Source organism: Eleutherodactylus coqui, chromosome 5 (assembly GCF_035609145.1).
Source record: "Eleutherodactylus coqui strain aEleCoq1 chromosome 5, aEleCoq1.hap1, whole genome shotgun sequence".
Classification (NCBI taxonomy): domain Eukaryota; kingdom Metazoa; phylum Chordata; class Amphibia; order Anura; family Eleutherodactylidae; genus Eleutherodactylus; species Eleutherodactylus coqui.
The window spans coordinates 197,130,999-197,151,436 of NC_089841.1; the positions used below are offsets into that span (position 1 = coordinate 197,130,999).

Sequence of the window (20,438 nt, forward strand, 5' to 3'; positions counted from 1 at the left end):
GCAGAATTCGTGAGGGGCCATGGCCACCCCAATGTGACAGATTTATGTAGAACTTATGCCAGAAACTGTTGTAAATCATGGCAGAAATGTACAACTGGTCCGGAGCAGGTGTACATATCTGAGAAGGGATGCGCTTAATGCATGAAGAGGCTTGTGCTTCTTGATGTATTAAATACTTTGTGGGCTGGGGAAAACGGTACTAAGCTCGGCGTCAGAAATGCCAGGCTTAAGGCCCATTTACACGTAACGATTATTGCTCAAAATTTGCTCAAACAAATTTGAGTGATAATTGCTCAGTGTGAATGCGAAAGAATTGCTCACTTGTCGTTGACGGTTATTACAGCTGACTTTTCAACCTTGTTGGCTCGCTGGTTTCTCGTTCTGTGTAAATGCTCCCCGCTCAACATTGGAGGTGAAGTGCTGGGTGAGAAGCGGACGAGAAGCCAACTAGTGGGCGGCAAGCCTTTCAGTTTAAATGCTCTGCACGAGTGCTGCCGACCTTAGCGGTGATGTCAGTCATTTAAAAGACTGTCGGCCCGAGTAAAAGGGCCTTTAGGAAATTTTCCCCCAAGTGCTTAGACTGTGTGTCTGCTAAAAGCTTCTGATCATCATGTTTGGAAACCTTGAAGGGTACAGCCAATGCCTGGGTATGTGTTGATACGCTAAAGGTGCCCATACACATTAGACTACAGTTGATGAAAAAAAACGATTTCCACCAAAATAATGGTTTGAAAAAGTATTCCCAAAAAGATTGTTTGTGCGTCACCCAGTGTCATTAAACACCGATAGCGAAACAGAATGTGAGTACTGGTGGTGAAGGCGCAACACTCTAAGCTGGTTGGAAGCTGAAGGTCCAAGATGCCATAGTGAAAGCACTTCTTTTGTTATTTAACACCATAAAGAACCAGCAAGTGAATACGCGATTCGGGGACGAGTCCCTTCGTCAGTTTGGCTGGATTAAACACTAAGGCCGCCTGCACACGGGCGGAAATCCCGCCGCGGGATTTCCGCCACTGAAAGTTTGCATAGGAGTGCATTACAATACGCACTCCTATGCAGACGGCCGCGGTTTGGCCACGCGAAATCTCGCGCGGCAAACAAACCGCGGCATGTCCTATTTTCGTGCGGGGCACGCACTCACCTGGCCGCCGGCTCCGGTCTGCGCATGCGCCGGCTGCGTGACGGCCGGCACATGAAAGAGCCGGGGCCGCCAGGCTCGGGTGAGTACGCGCTCGTCCCTGCAGGCTCTCGGGTCGGGTCCCGCGGCGAGAATTCTCGCTGCCGAATCCGACCCGCTCGTCTGCAGGCGGCCTAAGTGATATGTACAATAAATGGTCAGCCGGAAGCAGCCACATGATCCTCAGTCCACCTGCTTTTATGTTGATATTTTCAATATTGTTATTAAACTCATGATTTGTTTTCATCCTATTTGCTTTGTATACAGTTATGTCGTTCTACATGTACCGGATGTATAGAGTTACTTTTATCTTTCCATTTTTGTCATATTTATTTTATTACTATTCCTCTCTATGTTCTTGTTATATATTTATCATATTTATTGATACATTCGTATTATTTCATTAAGCGTATGAATTTTTGTTTTTTCCCTTTTTTTCTTCCCTTTCTTTGTTAATTAGGCCTCCTGCACACGGGCAGAAATTCTGTGGTGGGATTTCCCGCAGAATTTCCGCCCATGCCCGCTGCCATAGGATTGCATTAGATAATGAAATCCTATGCAGACAGCCGCGATTTGACTGCGTGAAAACTCACGTGGTAAACAAATCGCGGCATGTCCTATTTCTGTGCGAGCCTCGCAGAGGCCCGCACAGAAACGTCACCACTGATGCGCTGGCTCTGCACTGCGCATGCGCGGCTGTGCGCCAGCCGTCACACCGCAGTGCAGAGAGAGAAGACGCCGGACAGGTAAGTATACACTCAATACCGGGGTACGGGTCGCATCCCGCTGCGAGAATTCTTGAAGCGGGATCTGACCTGGCCGTGTGCAGGCGGCCTTACTCCTCCACTATTTATTTGTACATATCACTCAATGCTTAATCCAGCCGAACTGACGAAGGGGTTCGTCCCCGAAACGTGTATTCACTTGCTGGTTCTTTATGTTGTTAAATAAAAAAGAAGTGCTTTCACTGTGGCATCTTGGACCTTCAGCGTTCAACCAGCTTAGAGTGTTGCGCCTTCACCACCAGTTTTCCAGACCTTAAAAATTCACAACCAATTTACAGAATAGGTTATCAATAGCTGATTGGCAGATTAGATGTCTGCCGAGCCAGCTGCCACCATTTTTATAGTACAGATCATTACAGATGTGGTTAATATCTAATATATTTTATTTTCAATTTTTTTCTATTAATAAGGAGGTTTGTAGGAAAAGACTTTTTTTTTTTTTTAAACTTTTTTTTGTCCCTCAGGAGAGGATGTGATTGTGTAGTATAACAGCTTTAAGAGCCTTTAACAGCTGTCCTACTAGACCATACTAGAGGCAGGATGTAATAAACTGGCTTGCATATCAGAACTCTGGTTGCTATGGAAACCCACTGGCACCCTGTGTTTACATTGCAGGATGTCGATGGGTGACGGGGGTGCCCCCTCACCTTGTCAAACACCTAGAAGCCATGGTGGCTATTGATTGCTGTATGCCAGGGGTTAAATGACTGAGATCAGAGGTTTCCTGGCCATTAAAGCAGGAGCCCGGGTGTCAGTAAGCAGCACTATAACATTTCCTGGTATGGGGTTCCTGGGTTGACCGCACAGTGTTCCTACAGCAGCCTAGCCTAAGGCCCTTTAAGGAGCATTCACCCCGGCATATGCGTATTTCAGTCCGTGAATATGCAGCTTGTGTTTTTCTGCCTATCAACAGTCTTTTCACTTGTGTGAATATGCAGGTTTCCTACTTTGCGCATTCTTTACACTTGCCCATTGAATTCAATGGGTTTCTACTAGAGATGAGCGAGCATACTCGCTAAGGCAAACTACTTGAGAGAGTAGTGCCTTATGCGAGTACCTGCCCGCTCGTCTCTAAAGATTCGGGTGCCGGCGGGGGGCGGGGAGCGGCGGGGGGGAGAGTGGGAAGGAACGGAGGGGAGATCTCTCTCTCACTCTCTCTCCCAGTCCACCAGCTCCTGCCTGCTCACTCCTGCAACTCACCACTCTTCCCCGCCGGCACCCGAATCTTTAGAGACGAGCAGGCAGGTACTTGCATAAGGCACTACTCGCTCGAGTAGTTTGCCTTAGCGAGTAGGCTCACATCTCTAGTTTCTACAGTACAGAATACACACCAAGATAAGACATGCCGCATATTTTTTCACACGATCGCACATTTCATGAAAAAATACGCTCATGTGAATGAACCTATTGAAATCAATGGGTTTTAATTGTGCCTGTCAGGCCTCAGTCACACGGGCGCATCGGCACCCGTACACTGGTGCCGATGCGCCCGTGTGACTGACAGTTAGAAGACGGCCGTCTCTCTCCAGCGCTGATCATAGAACACATGACCGGCAATGGAGCCGGTCACATGTTCTTCCTCCCGGCGCTGCAGAGAGACGGCCATCTTCAGGTACGTCCGTCTGCTGGTGTCGGCGCCGGTGTACGGGTGCCGATGCGCCTGTGTGACTGAGGCCTAATACGCTTTTGTGAATGAGCCCTTAGTGACTGCAGTAAAAACATGCATGGCTGGTCACTCAGGAGTTATAGATCAAAAAATCATTCATGGTGACAAAGTATGAAACAATAGGTGATATCTGCAAAATGCCATAATGCTGTATGTAAGAAATTCTTCAGTTCAAATAAATTGATACAAAGTTATATAGCAAAAGAGAAGTAACGATGTCTTTGTCGCTGCTTCTACTGTTCATTAGCTTGTTTTTATGTACAATGTATATTTACATTAGACTAAGTGGTTTCTCTCTTCTCCACTTCAGCTGTACCTGCTCAGTCTTCAGTTAATACATCCAGTATCTGCACTGTGATGTATTTTAAAACCTGCATGTCAATGAGACGTTGTCACGAAACCTGTGAGTTTACCGGATCCTCCAGATACCGCTGGTTTCACAATGGTTGCTGTCAGTGTGTGGGACCAGACTGCTACGGATATGGAAGCAAGGAACCTCTATGCCAACAGTGTCACCCTAAAGGAGTACTGAATGCTGGGGAAGCCGATACAAAGTAGGACTGAATATATCCAAAAAAAACTGAAAAGGAAAATTTGGAAGGTGAGCAGCTTCTATAGTGCACAAGTTAATAATGATAATAATATTTATATTGCGCCAATATATTCCGCAGCACTTTACAGATCAGAGGCTACATGTGCAGACGAACACAAAGTACAGAGTAAGAAACTAAGAAGCAATTTAAATAGTAGGACTGAGGGTCCTGAGTGCAAGAGCTTACAATCTATAAGGGTGAGGGAAGAGGTAAAAGTACTTGTTCTGTACAATGGCCCGGACATGTTTTACCAAATAGGGTAGAAAACATAAAACTACATGAGCCGGGCACGATAGATGGATGGATGGATGAATGGATAGATAGATAGATAGATAGATAGATAGATAGATAGATAGATAGATAGATAGATAGATAGATAGATAGATAGATAGATAGATAGATAGATAGATAGATAGATAGATAGATAGATAGATAGATAGATAGATAGATAGATAGATAGATAGATAGATAGATAGATAGATAGATAGATAGATGGTCAAATGCATTAAAGAGGAGAATAAAAGATTTTGAGGTATATTATGCAAATAATGAAGATGGAACAATACCTCTGCAGTGCCACCTATTCTGTTATCCAATAGGTGGTGCTGCAGAGGAATTGTTCCATCTTCCTTATTTGCATATATTTCCCAGAGGAGCATGCATGGCCTTATAAGTCTCCTCACTCACATTTTAGGTGTCTCCACATACCTTCTAGGTGCTCTCCTTAAAGGGGTTGTCCCGAGGCAGCAAGTGGGTCTATACACTTCTGCATGGCCATAATAATGCACTTTGTAATGTACATTGTGCATTAATTATGAGCCATACAGAAGTTATAAAAAGTTTTATACTTACCTGCTCCGTTGCTGGCGTCCTCGTCTCCATGGTGCCGACTAATTTTCGCCCTCCGATGGCCAAATTAGCCGCGCTTGCGCAGTCCGGGTCTTCTTCTTTTCTGAATGGGGCTCCGTGTAGCTCCGTGTAGCTCCGCCCCGTCACGTGCCGATTCCAGCCAATCAGGAGGCTGGAATCGGCAATGGACCGCACAGAAGCCCTGCGGTCCATGGAGACAGAGGATCCCGGCGGCCATCTTCAGCAGGTGAGTATGAAGACGCCGGACCGCCGGGATTCAGGTAAGCGCTGTGCGGGTTGTTTTTTTAACCCCTGCATCGGGGTTGTCTCGCGCCGAACGGGGGGGGGGTTTAAAAAAAAAAAACACGTTTCGGCGCGGGACAACCCCTTTAAGAGAGACGATACCCCTCCGGTATATTAGTGACAGAAAGAAGAAAAACTGTGGAATTACAAAAATTAAAAACAGGGATAGTTAAAAACAACTATATTACTAAAAATAAGCTACTTTTATTCAGTATTTTCAGGAGCTGGTTTGCAGAATGAGAATATGCTTGGACCTGGTAGTACTTCTAGGTGTAAGGTCTCTGATCCAGTGTTTTTGGAGTCTGATGTTGTAGGTGACTTTTGTGTTTAAAGTTGAATAAGGTGATGGGTCCAGATGGCATCCACCCCAAAGTTCTTAAAGAACTCCAAACTGTGATTGCCGCACCTTTAACTGATTTATTTAACCAGACCCTTTGAACAGGTGATGTTCCCGATGTCTGGAGAATAGCCAATGTTGTACCCATGCATAAGAAGGGTAGTAGAGAAGAATCCGAGAACTACAGGCCAGTTAGTTTGATATCTGTAGTAGCTAAACTAAAGGAAACTCTCCTGTAAAAGGATTTTTGGCCACTTAAAAAATTGGCAGCCTGTTGGATCCCAAACAGCATGACTGATGAAGGTGGTGCCGTGGATATCACCAACCTGGATTTTCAGTAAAGCCTTTGATAGAGTTCCACATAAAGAGCTCATAGATAAGTTATTGGAAATTGGACTGAATTCTTTGATAGTCCAGTGGATTTGCAATTGGATAAAAGATAGACACCGGGGTGTTGTTAACGGAGTGTATTCTGAACAGGGACTAGTTACAAGTGGGGATCACAAGGGTCTGTCCTGTTCTATTTAATATGTTTGTGAGTGAAATATTAGAAGGTTTAATAGATAAGGTTTGCCTGTTTGGTATTACACATTTTTGTGTCATCAGAGTTGATATTCCTGGTGGTGTCTTGAACATGGAAAACAATTTAGCTTTACTGGATAAATGGTTAAAGCAATGGAAACTGCAGTTCAATGTTTCCAAATGTAAAATAATGCAGTTCGAGAGAAGAAATCCTTGGCCTGAGTATTGTATCAACTGTTCTTTGTTATCCAGGACTTCAGAGGAGAAGGATTTAGGGGTGCTGATTTCTGACTGCTTCAAAATGAGCCCCCTTAAAAATGAGCCCACAGTCAATCAAACATCAGAGAAAGCAAGTAGGAAGCTCGGCTGCATATTTAGATGTATTACCAGTAGAAAGAGAGAGATTGTGATCCTGCTGTATAGAGCTCTGGTAAAACCACATCTGGAATACTGTATTCAGTTCTGGAGACCTTATCTACAGAAAGGCATTGAGAAAATAGAATGAGTCCAAATCTGGGCTAAATGGTGGAAGGTCTCAAGAACAAAACTTATCTGTAAAGACTTAAATAACTTAATTTGTGTAGCCTGGAAGAAAAAAGGTAAATGGGGGGACATGAATAACCCATTCCCGCCACAGGACGTAAGGTTACATCATGGCAGGGTGGTATTTAAGGCAATATAACGTAACCTTACATCATGTGGATCTCGCAGGATCTGAAGAGATCCTACAGCATCCGGTAGCGGGAGCTGGCTGTTACTGATAGCAGGCCTCCCGCTGCAACAGCTGGGATGCATAGGGACAGCGACCCCCGCTGTTAATCCCTTACATGCTGCAATCTATGTAGATTGCAGCATTTAAAAAGCTCACCGAGGGAGCGTGCTTCCTCTGTGACGTTATCAGCCCCCCTGATGTAATTGGGAAGGGCCAACAGGTTGCCATGGCAACAGGACACCAGCTTTGCCATTGCCTATGATTGCTATAACCAGTAATAAGGCATTGCAGGACAGAAGTGCTGCAATGCTTTACTATAGAAATCATAGCTGCTATGGATCAGTTCCCCTTCAGGGACCTAAACCGTGTTAAAAAACTAAATAGTGTAAAAAGAAAAAAACATTAAAAAAAGAAGAGAACCCTTTTTAAATCATTTTCCCTATTTATATGAAAAAAATAAAAAATTTAAGAAAAACCCCAAGTGTGGTATCATCGTGTCCATAACAACTTGTGCTATATTTTGAGGACACTAACTATCCTGCACAGCAAAAAACTGAGGAAAAATGCTTATTTTATTCATTTTACCTAAAAAAAAAGTGCAGTAAAAGCGATCACAAAGCTATATGTACCCAAAAATGGTATAAATAATAGCTACAGCTCGTGACTAGAGATGAGCGAACCTACTCGGCCACGCCCCTTTTTCGCCCGAGCGCCGCGATTTTCGAGTACTTCCGTACTCGGGCGAAAAGATTCGGGGGGTGCCGTGGGTGAGTGGGGGGTTGCAGCAGGGAGTGGGGGGGAGAGGGAGAGAGAGAGGGCTCCCCCCTGTTCCCCGCTGCTACCCCCCGCTCCGCCACGCCTCCCGGCGCCCCCCCGAATCTTTTCACCCGAGTACGGAAGTACTCGAAAAACCCGGTGATCGATTGAGTAATTACTCGAAACGAGTACGTTCGCTCATCTCTACTCGTGACACAAAAAACAAGCCCTCACAGAGCTCCGACTATGGAAAAATAAAAAAGTTATGCGGCTTTGAATGCAACGATGCAAAAATAATTATAATTTCCAAAAGAAAAGGATTTTTACTGTGCAAAAGTGGAAAAACCTTAGAAAATGATGATGTTTTTGCAATCGTTGTAATCGTAACGACCCGCAGAAAAGATGTATTGTGTCATTTATGCACTCTGACACTGTTAAAAAAAAAAATTAAAACACCATGGCAGAATCGATGTGTTTTCTCTCCCTGCTCTTAAAAAAATAATAATAAAAGTTTTACAATACATTATATGCACCCAAAAATGGTACCAATAAAAAAAATTGTTTGTCATGCAAAAAAATAAGTCCTTATACGGCCACGGCGACGGAAAAATAAAAAAGTCATGGCTCTTGAAAAGTGGAAATGAAAATCCCCCCAAAATCGTTGCATCCTTAAACCCAAAATAGGCCGTGTCTTTAAGGGGTTAAAGCCTTTAAATATGTTCAAGATTTAAATAAGGTTTATGAGAAAAGTTTTTCATAAAGAAGCTAAACACTAGATCATGGGGGCACAATCTCAGATTAGTTGGGGTGGGGGAATTAAGCTTCCTGGGATAAGCATCTATCTAGCCTAAGAGAGAAATAAAAAGGAAATAATATAGGGGCAGACTAGACGGACCGTGGGGATTTCTTCTGATGTCCATTTTCTCTGTTTCTATGTACAGATATGAAGTGCATTAGGGTTCATGGATTGTGGCGGATACCGTGAGATAAAGGGATCAGGTTCTGAGGAATTGTGTAACAGAGTGGTAAACAGAAAGGAATTAGATAAGGCCTCCTTAAAGGGATGTGCTTTTGGGGTACACTTAAAATGCGATATCAGAAAATAACATGATTGTCTACGGTAGCGCATTCCAGAAAACTGGCGCAGCTCAAGAAACATTTTAGAAACAGAAGTGCTGAAAAATCACTAAAGTGCTGGCCTCTAGGCGACTTACTTCCTTCTAATATGATGTCCACTGCCTGTTGTAAAGTGAAGTCTGTCTCTAGTAACAGAGACGCCAAAATGGATTACAGGAACTGGTGGGTGTTGTCTCATGCTTTACACAGAAGTCTATGGAGAGAAAAGGGTGGGGAGGATGCGGTCGCAGAGAAAGAGAGAAGCAGAGAGACTCACACAAACATGCTGCTGTAGCTAATAGTGTTTTACTGTCCTAGAGCTACTGAAATCACATCTACCCTGCTCAGTACTGCTGTATAATGACCTAGAATCATAGAGTTGAAAGGGACCTCCAAGGCCATCGGGGTCCAACACCCTGCTCAATGCAGGATTCATTAAATAATCCCAGACAGATGTCTGTCCAACCTCTTTTTGAAGACTGTCATTGAAGGAGAACTCCCCACCTCCCGTGGCAACCTGGCAATCCTACATGATGCTGTTATTTCTGTGTGTGCTACAGAGAGATAGAGAAGAAGATACTCTGCTCTCCTCTGTGTGCAGTGTATGGGAGACATCATAGAAGCTATTTTTCACCCACTGGTTCAGAAACAACGAGAATTAGAGATACAGCCAAAAGAGGGGATAGCTTGGGAAAAATGCCATATACAGGTCAAATATTGCCCAGAAATAGTGCTATTTCTAATGTACATACACATGACCGCTACAGGCGGTGGACAAAAATATGGAAACCCCTAACCAATGGAACCTCGTTGCTCAGACAGATGGTAACTTTTTAACTTTGTTTATTGACAGATTGTAAAACAAATATTACATTTATTTCTGTAACTTTGCCTGGCAGCATCTGTGTCATATTACCTCTACTTACAATCGGTCTCTGCATGTCTTATTGATAAAGTTAAAATTTACTGGTAGTATTGTGAAATATGATTTATCATCCGTAAGGCGTGCATTTCATACAGTATTTCCATATTTTGTCCACCCCCTGTAATTCTAAAAAGTCACCAGAAAGTTTGACTTTAAGGCCAGTTAAGTGGAGAATACAGAGTAGGAGTTGATGATCTACAGTGTTACAAGCTGCAGAGAGATTCATAGGAATCAAAAAAGAATAGTTGCAATTAGATTTAGTCATCAGGAGATCATTTGAGACTGTAGTAAAGGGAGTTTCTGCAGCATGTGGAGTGCAAAACAAGATTGTACGTGGTTGAGGAGAACGTTAGCAGAGAACTAGCTGCGTAGGGTGGAGTACACCAAGTATCCTAGAACTTTACAGATGAAAGGGATATTAGAGAAGAGTCAGCAGCACAGAACTGATACAGAGATAATTTCTTTGTTATGAGGTTATCACAGCATGCATAAAAGAGGTGGGAAAGGCACCACAAGAAAGAGGGACATTAAATAATTTAGTTAGATGACTAGTGACTACTAGTAGCTATATTCAGCTATGCAGCTGAAGACAGATTTCCTTAGCAACAGTCTTCAGCTGCATAGCTGAATAGAATAGCTGCAGCCTTTTGAGAGCAATTTAATATTAAAATCATTCTGAATTTGTTAAATATATTGAAACAAGATCTTAAAACCACTTTAAATTAAAAAAAAATTAATAATAGAACTTGAGAGGCAGATGGAGAAATTGGGTTATCAATGGGAATATTAACATCACCCATAATAAGAGTCTGTATATCATGAGAAAGGAAGGGGGGGTACCAGGGGACAAAATGATCCAGAAACTGTCGGGATTGTCCGGGGGGTCTGTAAATAATCACCACTAACAGGGAGAATGGATGAAGGAGTGAGTCTAAGGATATGGACCTCAAAGGAAAGTAAGTGAGGGTACCTGGGAAATGACCTGGAAAGTATACTGAGAAAGCAGAAGCAACCGTGACTGTTCTCAGGTTTGGGGGTATGAGGAAAGTGTAGCCCACGATAAGATAGAGCAACAAGGAAAGCAGTTAGTCTGTTATTTCAATGTTTCCATGACAGCTGGCAGGTTGAGAGATTTTGAAGTAAAGAACTCATTAGAGATGAGCGAGCATACTCGCTAAGGGCAATTACTCGATCGAGCATTGCCCTTAGCGAGTACCTGCCCGCTCGGAAGAAAAGGTTCAGCTGCCGGCGGGGAGCAGCGCGGAGGAATGGAGGAGAGATCTCTCTCTCCCCCCCGCTCACTGCCGCAACTCACCTCTCACCCGCGCCGGCAGCCGAACCTTTTCTTCCGAGCGGGGAGATACTCGCTAAGGACAATGCTCGATCCAGTAATTGTCCTTAGCGAGTATGCTCGCTCATCTCTAGAAGTGATGAATATAGGGTAATTTGTTGTATGCTGACCGAGCGTTCCAGAGTTCCAGGTCATTCGTACAATGAATGTTAATCGGATTCCCCTTTTGCTTAATGTATACAAAAACCAAACCAGAAACCATGAATGCTTCTTTAGCACAAACATGCTCTCTGTTTTGTCTAGGTAACGCTCACAATACTAGTCATAGGCACTATTTATGGAAAACTAATCTCTACTTACTGTAGCTTAGTAGGTCTGTAAAAATACATAAGAAGTAACAATTTAACTGAAATATATTGTATCAGTAGAAAAAAATATTTTCTGTAATTAAAGGATCTTTTTAAACAAAAAACTTTCATTTTTGAATCCCTGCATCATACCTGTATGTTGTATCTCCCGGATGTCACAAAGGATTTCATAAAGCCATTTTTTTATGGTACAGTAGAGAACAAAAGCCTACATAGCTAAACATGGCCAATACAAGAAGCTACATAAGCCAATTTAACACATTGGCTTCTATCAGGTCATCTTTTAACCCTTTGCAATCCAATTTATATTCAGGGTTTCCTAGGGAGCTTTCTCTTTCTGCCATTATACAATGGCGCCAGCTGCTGGCTAGAGCCCGTACTGTGGTATGGGACATGCTAAAGAGGCCCCCAACAACAGAGCAGCCAGTAATATACTGTAAGAATACCCTGCTGGACGTCTTCCGACATCAGAGCTGTACAGCCTTCAATCAGAATGTCTTCAGACGTCAGACAGTGGATTGGAAAGGGTTAAACATGGCTAATATACGATTGTAGATAGTCGACCTAACATACAGGTCTCCAAACTATTTTATCTTGCTAGCCACACAAAGTTTTAAAGGGCCACTCCGAAAAAAAAAAGATTTTTCCATCCCGGCCCCCTTAGCTGATCACCTGTCACACTCTGGAGGTGTCCTCTGTGTATTCCAGTCACTTCCCTGCAGTTTCTCCCTCCACTTCCTGTCTAATGCTTATCAGGCACCATCTGTAGAATGAGATTTTTTACTTATAGTGTCACATGAATCCCATGATTCATCAGCATAGTAATAGCTAAGGTTTAACCATTCTACCTACTCTACCTACTAGGGGAACGGTTTAATTAGCATTACCTTCTGTATTCACCTATATAAGCTACAGACCATAAGTATACAGTCAAGAGGCTGAGCTGTGATCTCTTCTATTATAGCTGTGTGACAGGAGCTGTGTAATCGGCATCAGCAACTGTGATAGCAGTGTCTGTATCCCCCTCTAGGCAATTTCTTTGGTTGATCCATGTAACAGCATCACACAAACTGAGAATCTGACTAGAAAATTAATCCATAACCCCCAAGATGATCTGAGCTGGTCAGAACTGAGATCACATGACCATCTGAGGAAAACAAGGCTAGAAATTTCAAACAGCAGGAAAAAAAACTAACCAAGGTAACACTAGCCCACTTATATATACTGGGGGGTAGCCACATAATGAATGAATAAAAAAATCATCGGAGTGGCCCTTTAAAGGGAAATTAAATCACTTTGTTTACAACCAGTAAGGGTAAATCCACACGGCATCTGTTGGGAATATACGAGGCTGACTCAAAAAGTTATGCTTTCATGTCTGCAACGTTTTGTCTATCTAGTGACTATGAATGGCTATGTTACATGGGTATCCTTACTCCACTAATGTACACTTTTTTTTTAGGCTGAGTAATTGGAACCATGGATCTAAGCCTAAGGCTTTTTTTCACATGAGCATATATATGTGGCTATGTAGGCGCGTTTTCACGGCCGGCCAATATACAAGACCATCTGAGTCATTGGTTTCCAATGCATTCGTTCACAAAGGCGATTATGCGGTGTGTAAAAACATTGCACAGTAAAAAATAGAACATACGCGACCGAAATCCACGCCTGCTATTATACGCTGGGTAAAAAGATAGTTCTGTTCTATGTTTCGACTGATATATGCTGGTGGCTCCCATAGACTCCTATGGGAGCTGGAAAAAATAAAGGGAGGGAAGGCAGTTTAGCAGCTTCCAATGCTGCGAAAACCTTACGGGCGCCTCTATTTAGGCATTTCAGGTCATTCCAAGGATTTATGCCGAGCAAGGGGTTTCTGTACTGCGACGTATTTTTTTACTAAAATATCGCACGTGGCTGTGTGAATGGATGAGAAATCACTAATTAAGCTCAGGACTTGATTGCGGAAAATCGTTTATTTATGCGAATTCATAGCGTGTCCAAGCGAATGTAAAAACACATACGCTAGTGTGAAGGAGCCCTAAAACAAAGAGCTGTTATTACACTTCTGGCAGAAGAAGGCTGCGCATCTAAGAGAATTCATAATTGGCTGCAGAATGTTTACGTGGACGTTGTGATAGACACCTATATAAGCTACGGACCAGGGGCGTAACTATAGAGGATGCAGGGGATGCGGTTGCACCCGGGGCCAGGAGCCTTAGGGGGCCCATAAGGCCTCTCTTCTCCATATAGGGAGCCCAGTACTATGAATAAAGCATTATAGTTGGGGGCCCCGTTGAAGGTTTTGCATTGGGGCCCAGGAGCTTCCAGTTACACCTCTGCTACAGACCATAAGTATATAGTCAGGAGGCTGAATTGTGATCTCTTCTATTATAGCTGTGTGACAGGAGCTGTGTGCTGTGTTGAGTAAAGAAGTTTCAAGCAGGAGAAATTGCCGATAAGCTGAAGAGTGGCCATGCTTCAACAGCCGTCACCGATGAGCACTAACAACATTCTGATGAGTGGATTCAAGGCAACAGATGCAGCTCAATTTAGAATGTTGCTGCTGCACTGCGCCTGTCCTCATGACCATTCTTCAGCCAGTTATGCATTTCCTTAGCTGCACACCTCTAATTCAATGGAAGCTCATTCTGGAAAAGAAAAGCATACATTAGTAGAGCATGGACACTTATGAAGACTTTGTTCATAGCCATTCACAGTCACTCGAATAGATAGAAACTTACAGACGCTGATGTATTACTTTATGATTCACCCTAAAGTTCATATATCCGAAAGGTTACCCACCATAAATCTCTGATGGGCGCCTCTGACATATGCCACTGGAAAAACATGCAAGGGCATATGCCACCCAGAGGCTCCCATGTAAAAAATAAAGTATATCGCTTGGTATATGTTTTACTAAATACCTTTGTATGAAATAGCACAGTAGGTTACGCTATTCTATATCATTGCAAAAAAGTTGTAATAACTTTTACCAGCTCAATCGAGGCCAAAATAACCCCCTTTTGTCCTCCATTGGGTGTATTAGGGCCTAGGATAGGTTTACCGTATGGGTTGGGAGCCTTCCCAGTACATATGCCAAATAGACAATGCAAGCGCATTGTGAAACCCTTACTAGTGTGAACAAAACTTAATCAAACTTAGGCTGCCTGCACATGAATGGGTCGGATCCTGCATGCGGGAGCCTGCAGCAGAATCCAACCCTGAGCCCGGCTGGCATCCATGCGTACTTGTCATTTCTCTTTTCATCTGTACTGTGGATGGTCGTGGTGAGCCACTGTCGGACATGCGCAGTACAGATTTTTTATTTTTTTTTATATTTATTGTTCCTGTGCTGTCGTTAGGCGATGGTGCGGAATCCGCGACCTGTCCTCAATGTCAATTGCGGACGGGCCGCGAGTTGAACGGCTTCCATTGACTTCAGTGAAAGCCGTCCATGCGGACCGCGCACGAAAATAGAGCATGCTGCGATTTTTCCTCCGCTCACGAAAGCTGCAATTTATTTCCACGAGTGTGCAGGAAGAATCGATTTCCCGCAGCATGCTGTAAACGGAATTTGGTGCAGACGCCAACCGTAGATTCCGCACTGCAAATCCATTTGTGTGCAGATGGCATTACAGATTCACTTCAGTCTGCAACATGTTAAATGGCAGCATATTGTGTAGGTGCTAAGGCTGCAGAGTCGTTGAAAGCTAAATGCACGCTACGTTTTTTTCATGTGATTCTAACTTTTTTACTTTTAGGCAACAAACCCCCTCAAAAATCCAGGAGAAGGAGAAAAGATAAAGCTTTCCTTTGTACCTCTTCCCTTTCTGGAAAAAGGCATAAAAACATCATAAGCAGACATGTATGTTTATTCAATAGGAAGAGAAATATTAAATCACCGCCAAACACTTCGGCCAGCGGCTCTCCTAACAAGGGAAGAAAGGATCTGGTGGATTCAACTCAGTTATGCCCAAGGCTATGTTTGCCCAACAGTAGACATTGGGGGGAATGCCAGGGGTTGCCAACATACATATTCCATCATCAGCTGATTCTACCAAAATGGGCCGGGTCATCCAATATTTATTAATCTGCTTAGCCAGCTCGAGTGTAAATTGGGTCTAAAAAGTATGAACTTGGCATAAGGGTGTAAAACAATACATTGTACACAATAGAAGATATCTCTGATACATAGACTATATTATTTGTAACTTATTTTCACCTTCATATCATAATTGCATCACTTTAGTTTTTAGCTACCCTTTTAGATGTCATGTAGTATCCAATAAAAGCTAAAGCATCAATCAGACCTTTATAATTAGAGATGAGCGAGCATACTTGTTAAGGGCAATTGCTCGAGCGAGCATAGCCCTTAGGCGCGGGTGACAGGTGAGCTGCGGCGGAGAGCAGAGGGAGCAGGGGGGAGAGAGGGAGAGAGAGATCTCCCCTCTGTTCCTCCCCGCAGCTCCCCGCCCGCCGCTGGCAGCCGAACCTTTTCTCTCGAGCGAGCAGGTACTCGCTAAGGGCAATGCTCGATCGAGCAATTGCCCTTAGCGAGTATGCTCGCTCATCACTATTTATAATGTGTTCATAACAAAACAAAATTCCCTCGATATTAACGCCTTATAGACCAGAGCGTTTCAGTCCATGTAGTGGTTTCATGGCCCTATTTTTTTTTCCTGGCCTGCCAAAATTATTTTTGCGGCGTTTTGTTTTCGTCACATATAGAATTATTTTTTTAATACCTTTTTCACTGACATTTTTTTACATTTTTTAAAATTTTATTATGGGTAATTTGTGCAGAAAGTTAAAAAAAAGATTTTCTAAAATTTATATTTCTTTATTTTTAAAATTATTCTATTTACGTTAAAATAAAGTACAGGACTCAGTTCGGCATTTTGTTTCGGACGTTTTGATATATTGTATAATCTCGGATTATAGGGTGGATACGGTGATGGTTTTGGGGAAGGCAATGGCAAACCACCCCGCAAAAACAGTCAGTTTAGAAAGCGTCACGATGTGATGTCACCCTAGGAGTCAGTCATGACTCGGTGCTTGCACCAGGGGACCTTACCTATGGTAATGGTTTAGGTTTGCATCGGCAGTGGGTCGTTTTCTTTTTTATATACAAATTTTTTTATTTTATTCTGCAATTTTTCTTTACTTTTTTGTAACTTTTTTTAACACCTCTGTCCCCTATGACATTATAGGAGACCTCTGGGGGACATTGACAATGTATTTTTTTAATTTCACACTTTTCCACTGTAACTGGAGCAACCAAAAGAGCCCCAATTACTGGAGAAAACATTCCCCTACAGTGACAGTAGTCAGCAGGCCTCTAACCAGCTCTGACACTAAGACCCTGCCGCTCTGATATGCGCAAGGTTGCTGGCGATCACATGATCACCCGGTCCCACGCAGAAAATGGCAGTGTGGCTTCCTGCGTTCTCTACATAGCGCTCACTGAGCGCTATGTAGCCTATAAAGGAGAAACGGTTAAAAACTGAATTAGTCAATTATAAGAGTCCAAAGGGTACCCGTCTGACACTGTTGGTCATTTTGCCACTTGCAAACCTCCTGTTGTGACAGTTGCTGAAGACTTACCCTCCCACAGACTCCTACCCCAGGATGGGTCCAGGCTTTAACCAAAGTAGGGCAGCCATTTCTTCTTGCACTGCAGTTACAAGTCAACTGATGTAACACGTTCAAACCTGCATAGCAATGATTGGAGAGAAAGCGATACATAACAGAAAGTGTTGATAAGACAGTGCAGCCAACAGAAGTTTTAATATAACTGGAGAGCAAATAATGTTTGACTCCCCCTTATATATGCTTATTTTGGAGAACTGTAATGATGTTCTCTTATTCTAGCCTCAGATCCAAGAATCTCCAATGAGACTTCTTTTGTCTATTCTACGGTCTCAGCAATGGCCATTCTCCCCAGTGCCCTCACCTCTACTTATCCCTCCTTGCAAACACACACCTTTAGACCACTGGCTTGGTCAATTCCTATACAGTTTCTTACCTCCCTTGCTGTTTAGTTATTATTTAGCTTACCTACATATGAAATCTTTGGGTCTCATGCTGTTATAACGCTTGCCCTGTTTTTTGCTTGGCCTATATAATAGTTGACTTCTACAATGTCTACTTGTATCCTGCTTGTGTTGTACATATTGTTAAAGGGGGGTTGTCCAGTTACTGGAGGAATTTTAACTATGGTTGCAAATGTATTAAAATAACAGAACCAGCTGTACTTACCCATCCTCAGACCCACTGATCCAGCACTGCAGCCCTGCGATCCTCCTGGTCTTTGTTGTGGAATGGCTGGTTTCTGGCCTCATGGCTCACGCAACTAAGCAGATATGGCAGGAGAATGGCACCTGACTGCTGCAGCCTCTGCCTGGCTCAGCGATCAGGTGGTAGCCATTCTACAACAAAGCCTGGGATGACTGCAGAGCTATATCGCTGGATCATCAAGTCTGTGGACGGGTAAGTACAGCTGATTCTGTTATTTTAAAGGTGTGCAACCTTAGTTAAATGTTCATCCACCAACCAGGCAACCCCTTTAAAGGGTCATTCCGGTGAATTTCTTTTTTCATTCATTATGTACTATCCCCCAGTATACATAAATCTGCTAGTATTACCTTGGTTTGTTATTCATTCATATCTGAAACTCCTGAAGTTCTTCTCAGGTGACCATGTGATCTCAATTTGGACTAGCTGAAATTTACTTAAGCTTTGTGTATTCTCAAATTAGTCTATTTCTCAGTCACCATAACTCATGTGTGATATTACATAGAATGTACCACACATGCTCTTCAGAGGGGCACACACTCCCATCACAGTAACTGCTCATGATCACACAGCTCCTGTCACACAGTTATAATAGAGGAGATCACAGCTCATACTAATAACTGTATACTTATGGTCTATAGCTATTTAGGTGAATATAGAATACACACGGTAATGGCATTGTTGCAGAGATGGTCTAGGCTGTAGCTGATCAAACAATGATGTGCTGATGCATCATAAGATTGATGTGAAAGTGAAAGCAACATCAAGATTGTGCTTGCTATGCATCAAACAGGAGGCTGCACTGCATGGAAGTGACTGCAATATACAGCAGAGACCTCCAGAGTGTGACATGCAATCGCTGAGAGGTGTGGGGATGTAAAAATGTGTTTTGCCAGAGTGGCCCTTTAAACATTGTGTTTCTTTTTCTGTGTCATATATCTTAGTACTTTACACATTGGATGTGTACTGTAAGTTTATGCTAACATGTTCACTCGTGTTTACTTATTAAAAAGAGAAAATATTAAAAATAATCTCTCTGTTCTATTACAAAAAAACTGCATTCCACTTAATCACGTCGTTTAAAATTCTAATTACTCTTTTTTTGTTATGTTTTTTCATTAGTTCAAAAAGAACCATCTCCAGATCAGACAGTTTTTGAACTCATGAAGCAGTGCTGCGAGTTGATGTATGAATGCGCTCTAAGGCTTAAGGCCCATTTAGACACAACGATTTTCGCTCAAAAGCCATCTTTTGAGTGATAATCGTTGTGTGTAACTGCACTGATATCATGCAGTTTTCGTTAAGCCGCCGCTCATTGTTGTCTTTCAGTGTGCTTAAAGACGATGATGAGCCTTATCAGGGATTCACAGCGGGATACAGCTGATACTATTGTTTCAGCTGTATCCCGCTCCCTGATGACAGCTGGGTATGAAGAACAGAGCGGTCCAGCTCTGTTCTCCATACCCAGCTCGGAGCGCTTGGCTGTATAACAGCCGGGCGCTCTTTGCAGAAAACATCCGGATGCAAAAGACAAACGGGGACAACCCGCTTGTCTTCTGCATCCTCCGCTCCGAGTGCTTGGCTGCATAACAGCCGGGCGCTTGGAGTGGGGAACAGCTGGATGCCGAAGACAAAATGTAAAGTTTGCAACAAAATAGATTCAACAGTGGTTGTTGCACTTTTTTTTCTTCTTCAAATCTGCAGCATGTCCTACCCATCGTGGATATTACAGGTACTTTGTGGGTTTAAGGTCTCTAGTAGAAATGAGCGAGCAGGCTTGGTTAAGGCGGTTACTCGAGCGAGCATCGTTCTTCTCGAGTAAGTCTGAGGAAATTCGGGGAGGGGGGTTACGGGGGAAAGAGTGAGATCTCTCACCCCCCCTCCCCTGCAACCCCCCCGAATTTTCGCAGACAAGTATGCAGTTACTCGAGAAGAGCGATGTTCGCTCGAGTAACTGCCTTAACCAAGCGTGCTCGCTCATCTCTAGTCTCTATAGTAAATATTTTTCATGATTTATTTCCACTGCTCATATAGCGGCAATTAACCTAGCAATATGTTTTTGTGGGTGTACATCTGAGTATCTAGAGGAAACCCACACAAACATAGTACGAATATCCTTTATAGTGACGGTATATAAACTGAGAACAAAGTAAGTCATCATCAGCCAGAGCGTTCAGTTTCTGGACTTCTTTGTCTTTTCTTCACTTCACTAACCCTATTTCCAGTCGTCACCATCTGCTGCTATAGATCCAGGCAGCGACCAGCCCTCCCCCACCGCAGCCTTTCCATCCTCCTCATCCCATTGTTCCAATCTTTATTTTCTTTCTTCTTTTCTAGTGATCTAAATGCAAGAAGCGATCTTAAATTTTTAAGCTTTTTTTTTTAAGTTTAATTTTTTGCAAGATTCTTTCAGAAGCATTAGCCAGTTTCGTATAAAGTATGAATAATTACAATTTCATTTTTTGCCATATAATCACACATTTGCCATTTTTAATACTGCCTACTAGAGATGAGCGAACGTACTCGTTACGAGTACTTACGCACCCGAGCACCGCCAATTTCGAGTACAGCAGTACTCGCGCGTAAAGATTCGGGGGGCGCCGTGGCGGCACGGGGGGTAGCAGTGGGGAGTGGGGGGGAGAGGGAGAGAGAGAGGGCTCCCCCCTGTTCCCCGCTGCTACCCCCCGCACCGCCGCGCCTCTCCCCGCCCCCCGGCGCCCCCCGAATCCTTACGCCCGAGT

The 20,438-nt window shown here is 43.3% G+C and overlaps 1 protein-coding gene across 3 annotated transcripts in view; it reads left to right on the top strand.

Annotated features, from left to right (window-relative positions):
• HOMEZ (homeobox and leucine zipper encoding) overlaps positions 1-20,438 on the top strand; it is a 54,818-nt gene that overhangs the window by 8,398 nt on the left and 25,982 nt on the right. The window contains exons 5-6 of one of the 3 annotated variants that reach the window (XM_066604010.1): positions 3,939-4,229; positions 15,165-18,728. In XM_066604010.1, the coding sequence (XP_066460107.1) occupies positions 3,939-4,186 (248 nt within the window). In that variant the 3' untranslated portion in view covers positions 4,187-4,229; positions 15,165-18,728. Of the gene's footprint in view, positions 1-3,938; positions 4,230-15,164; positions 18,729-20,438 lie in introns of those variants that run through there. The other 2 variants (XM_066604011.1, XM_066604008.1) reach the window with 2 other exon arrangements.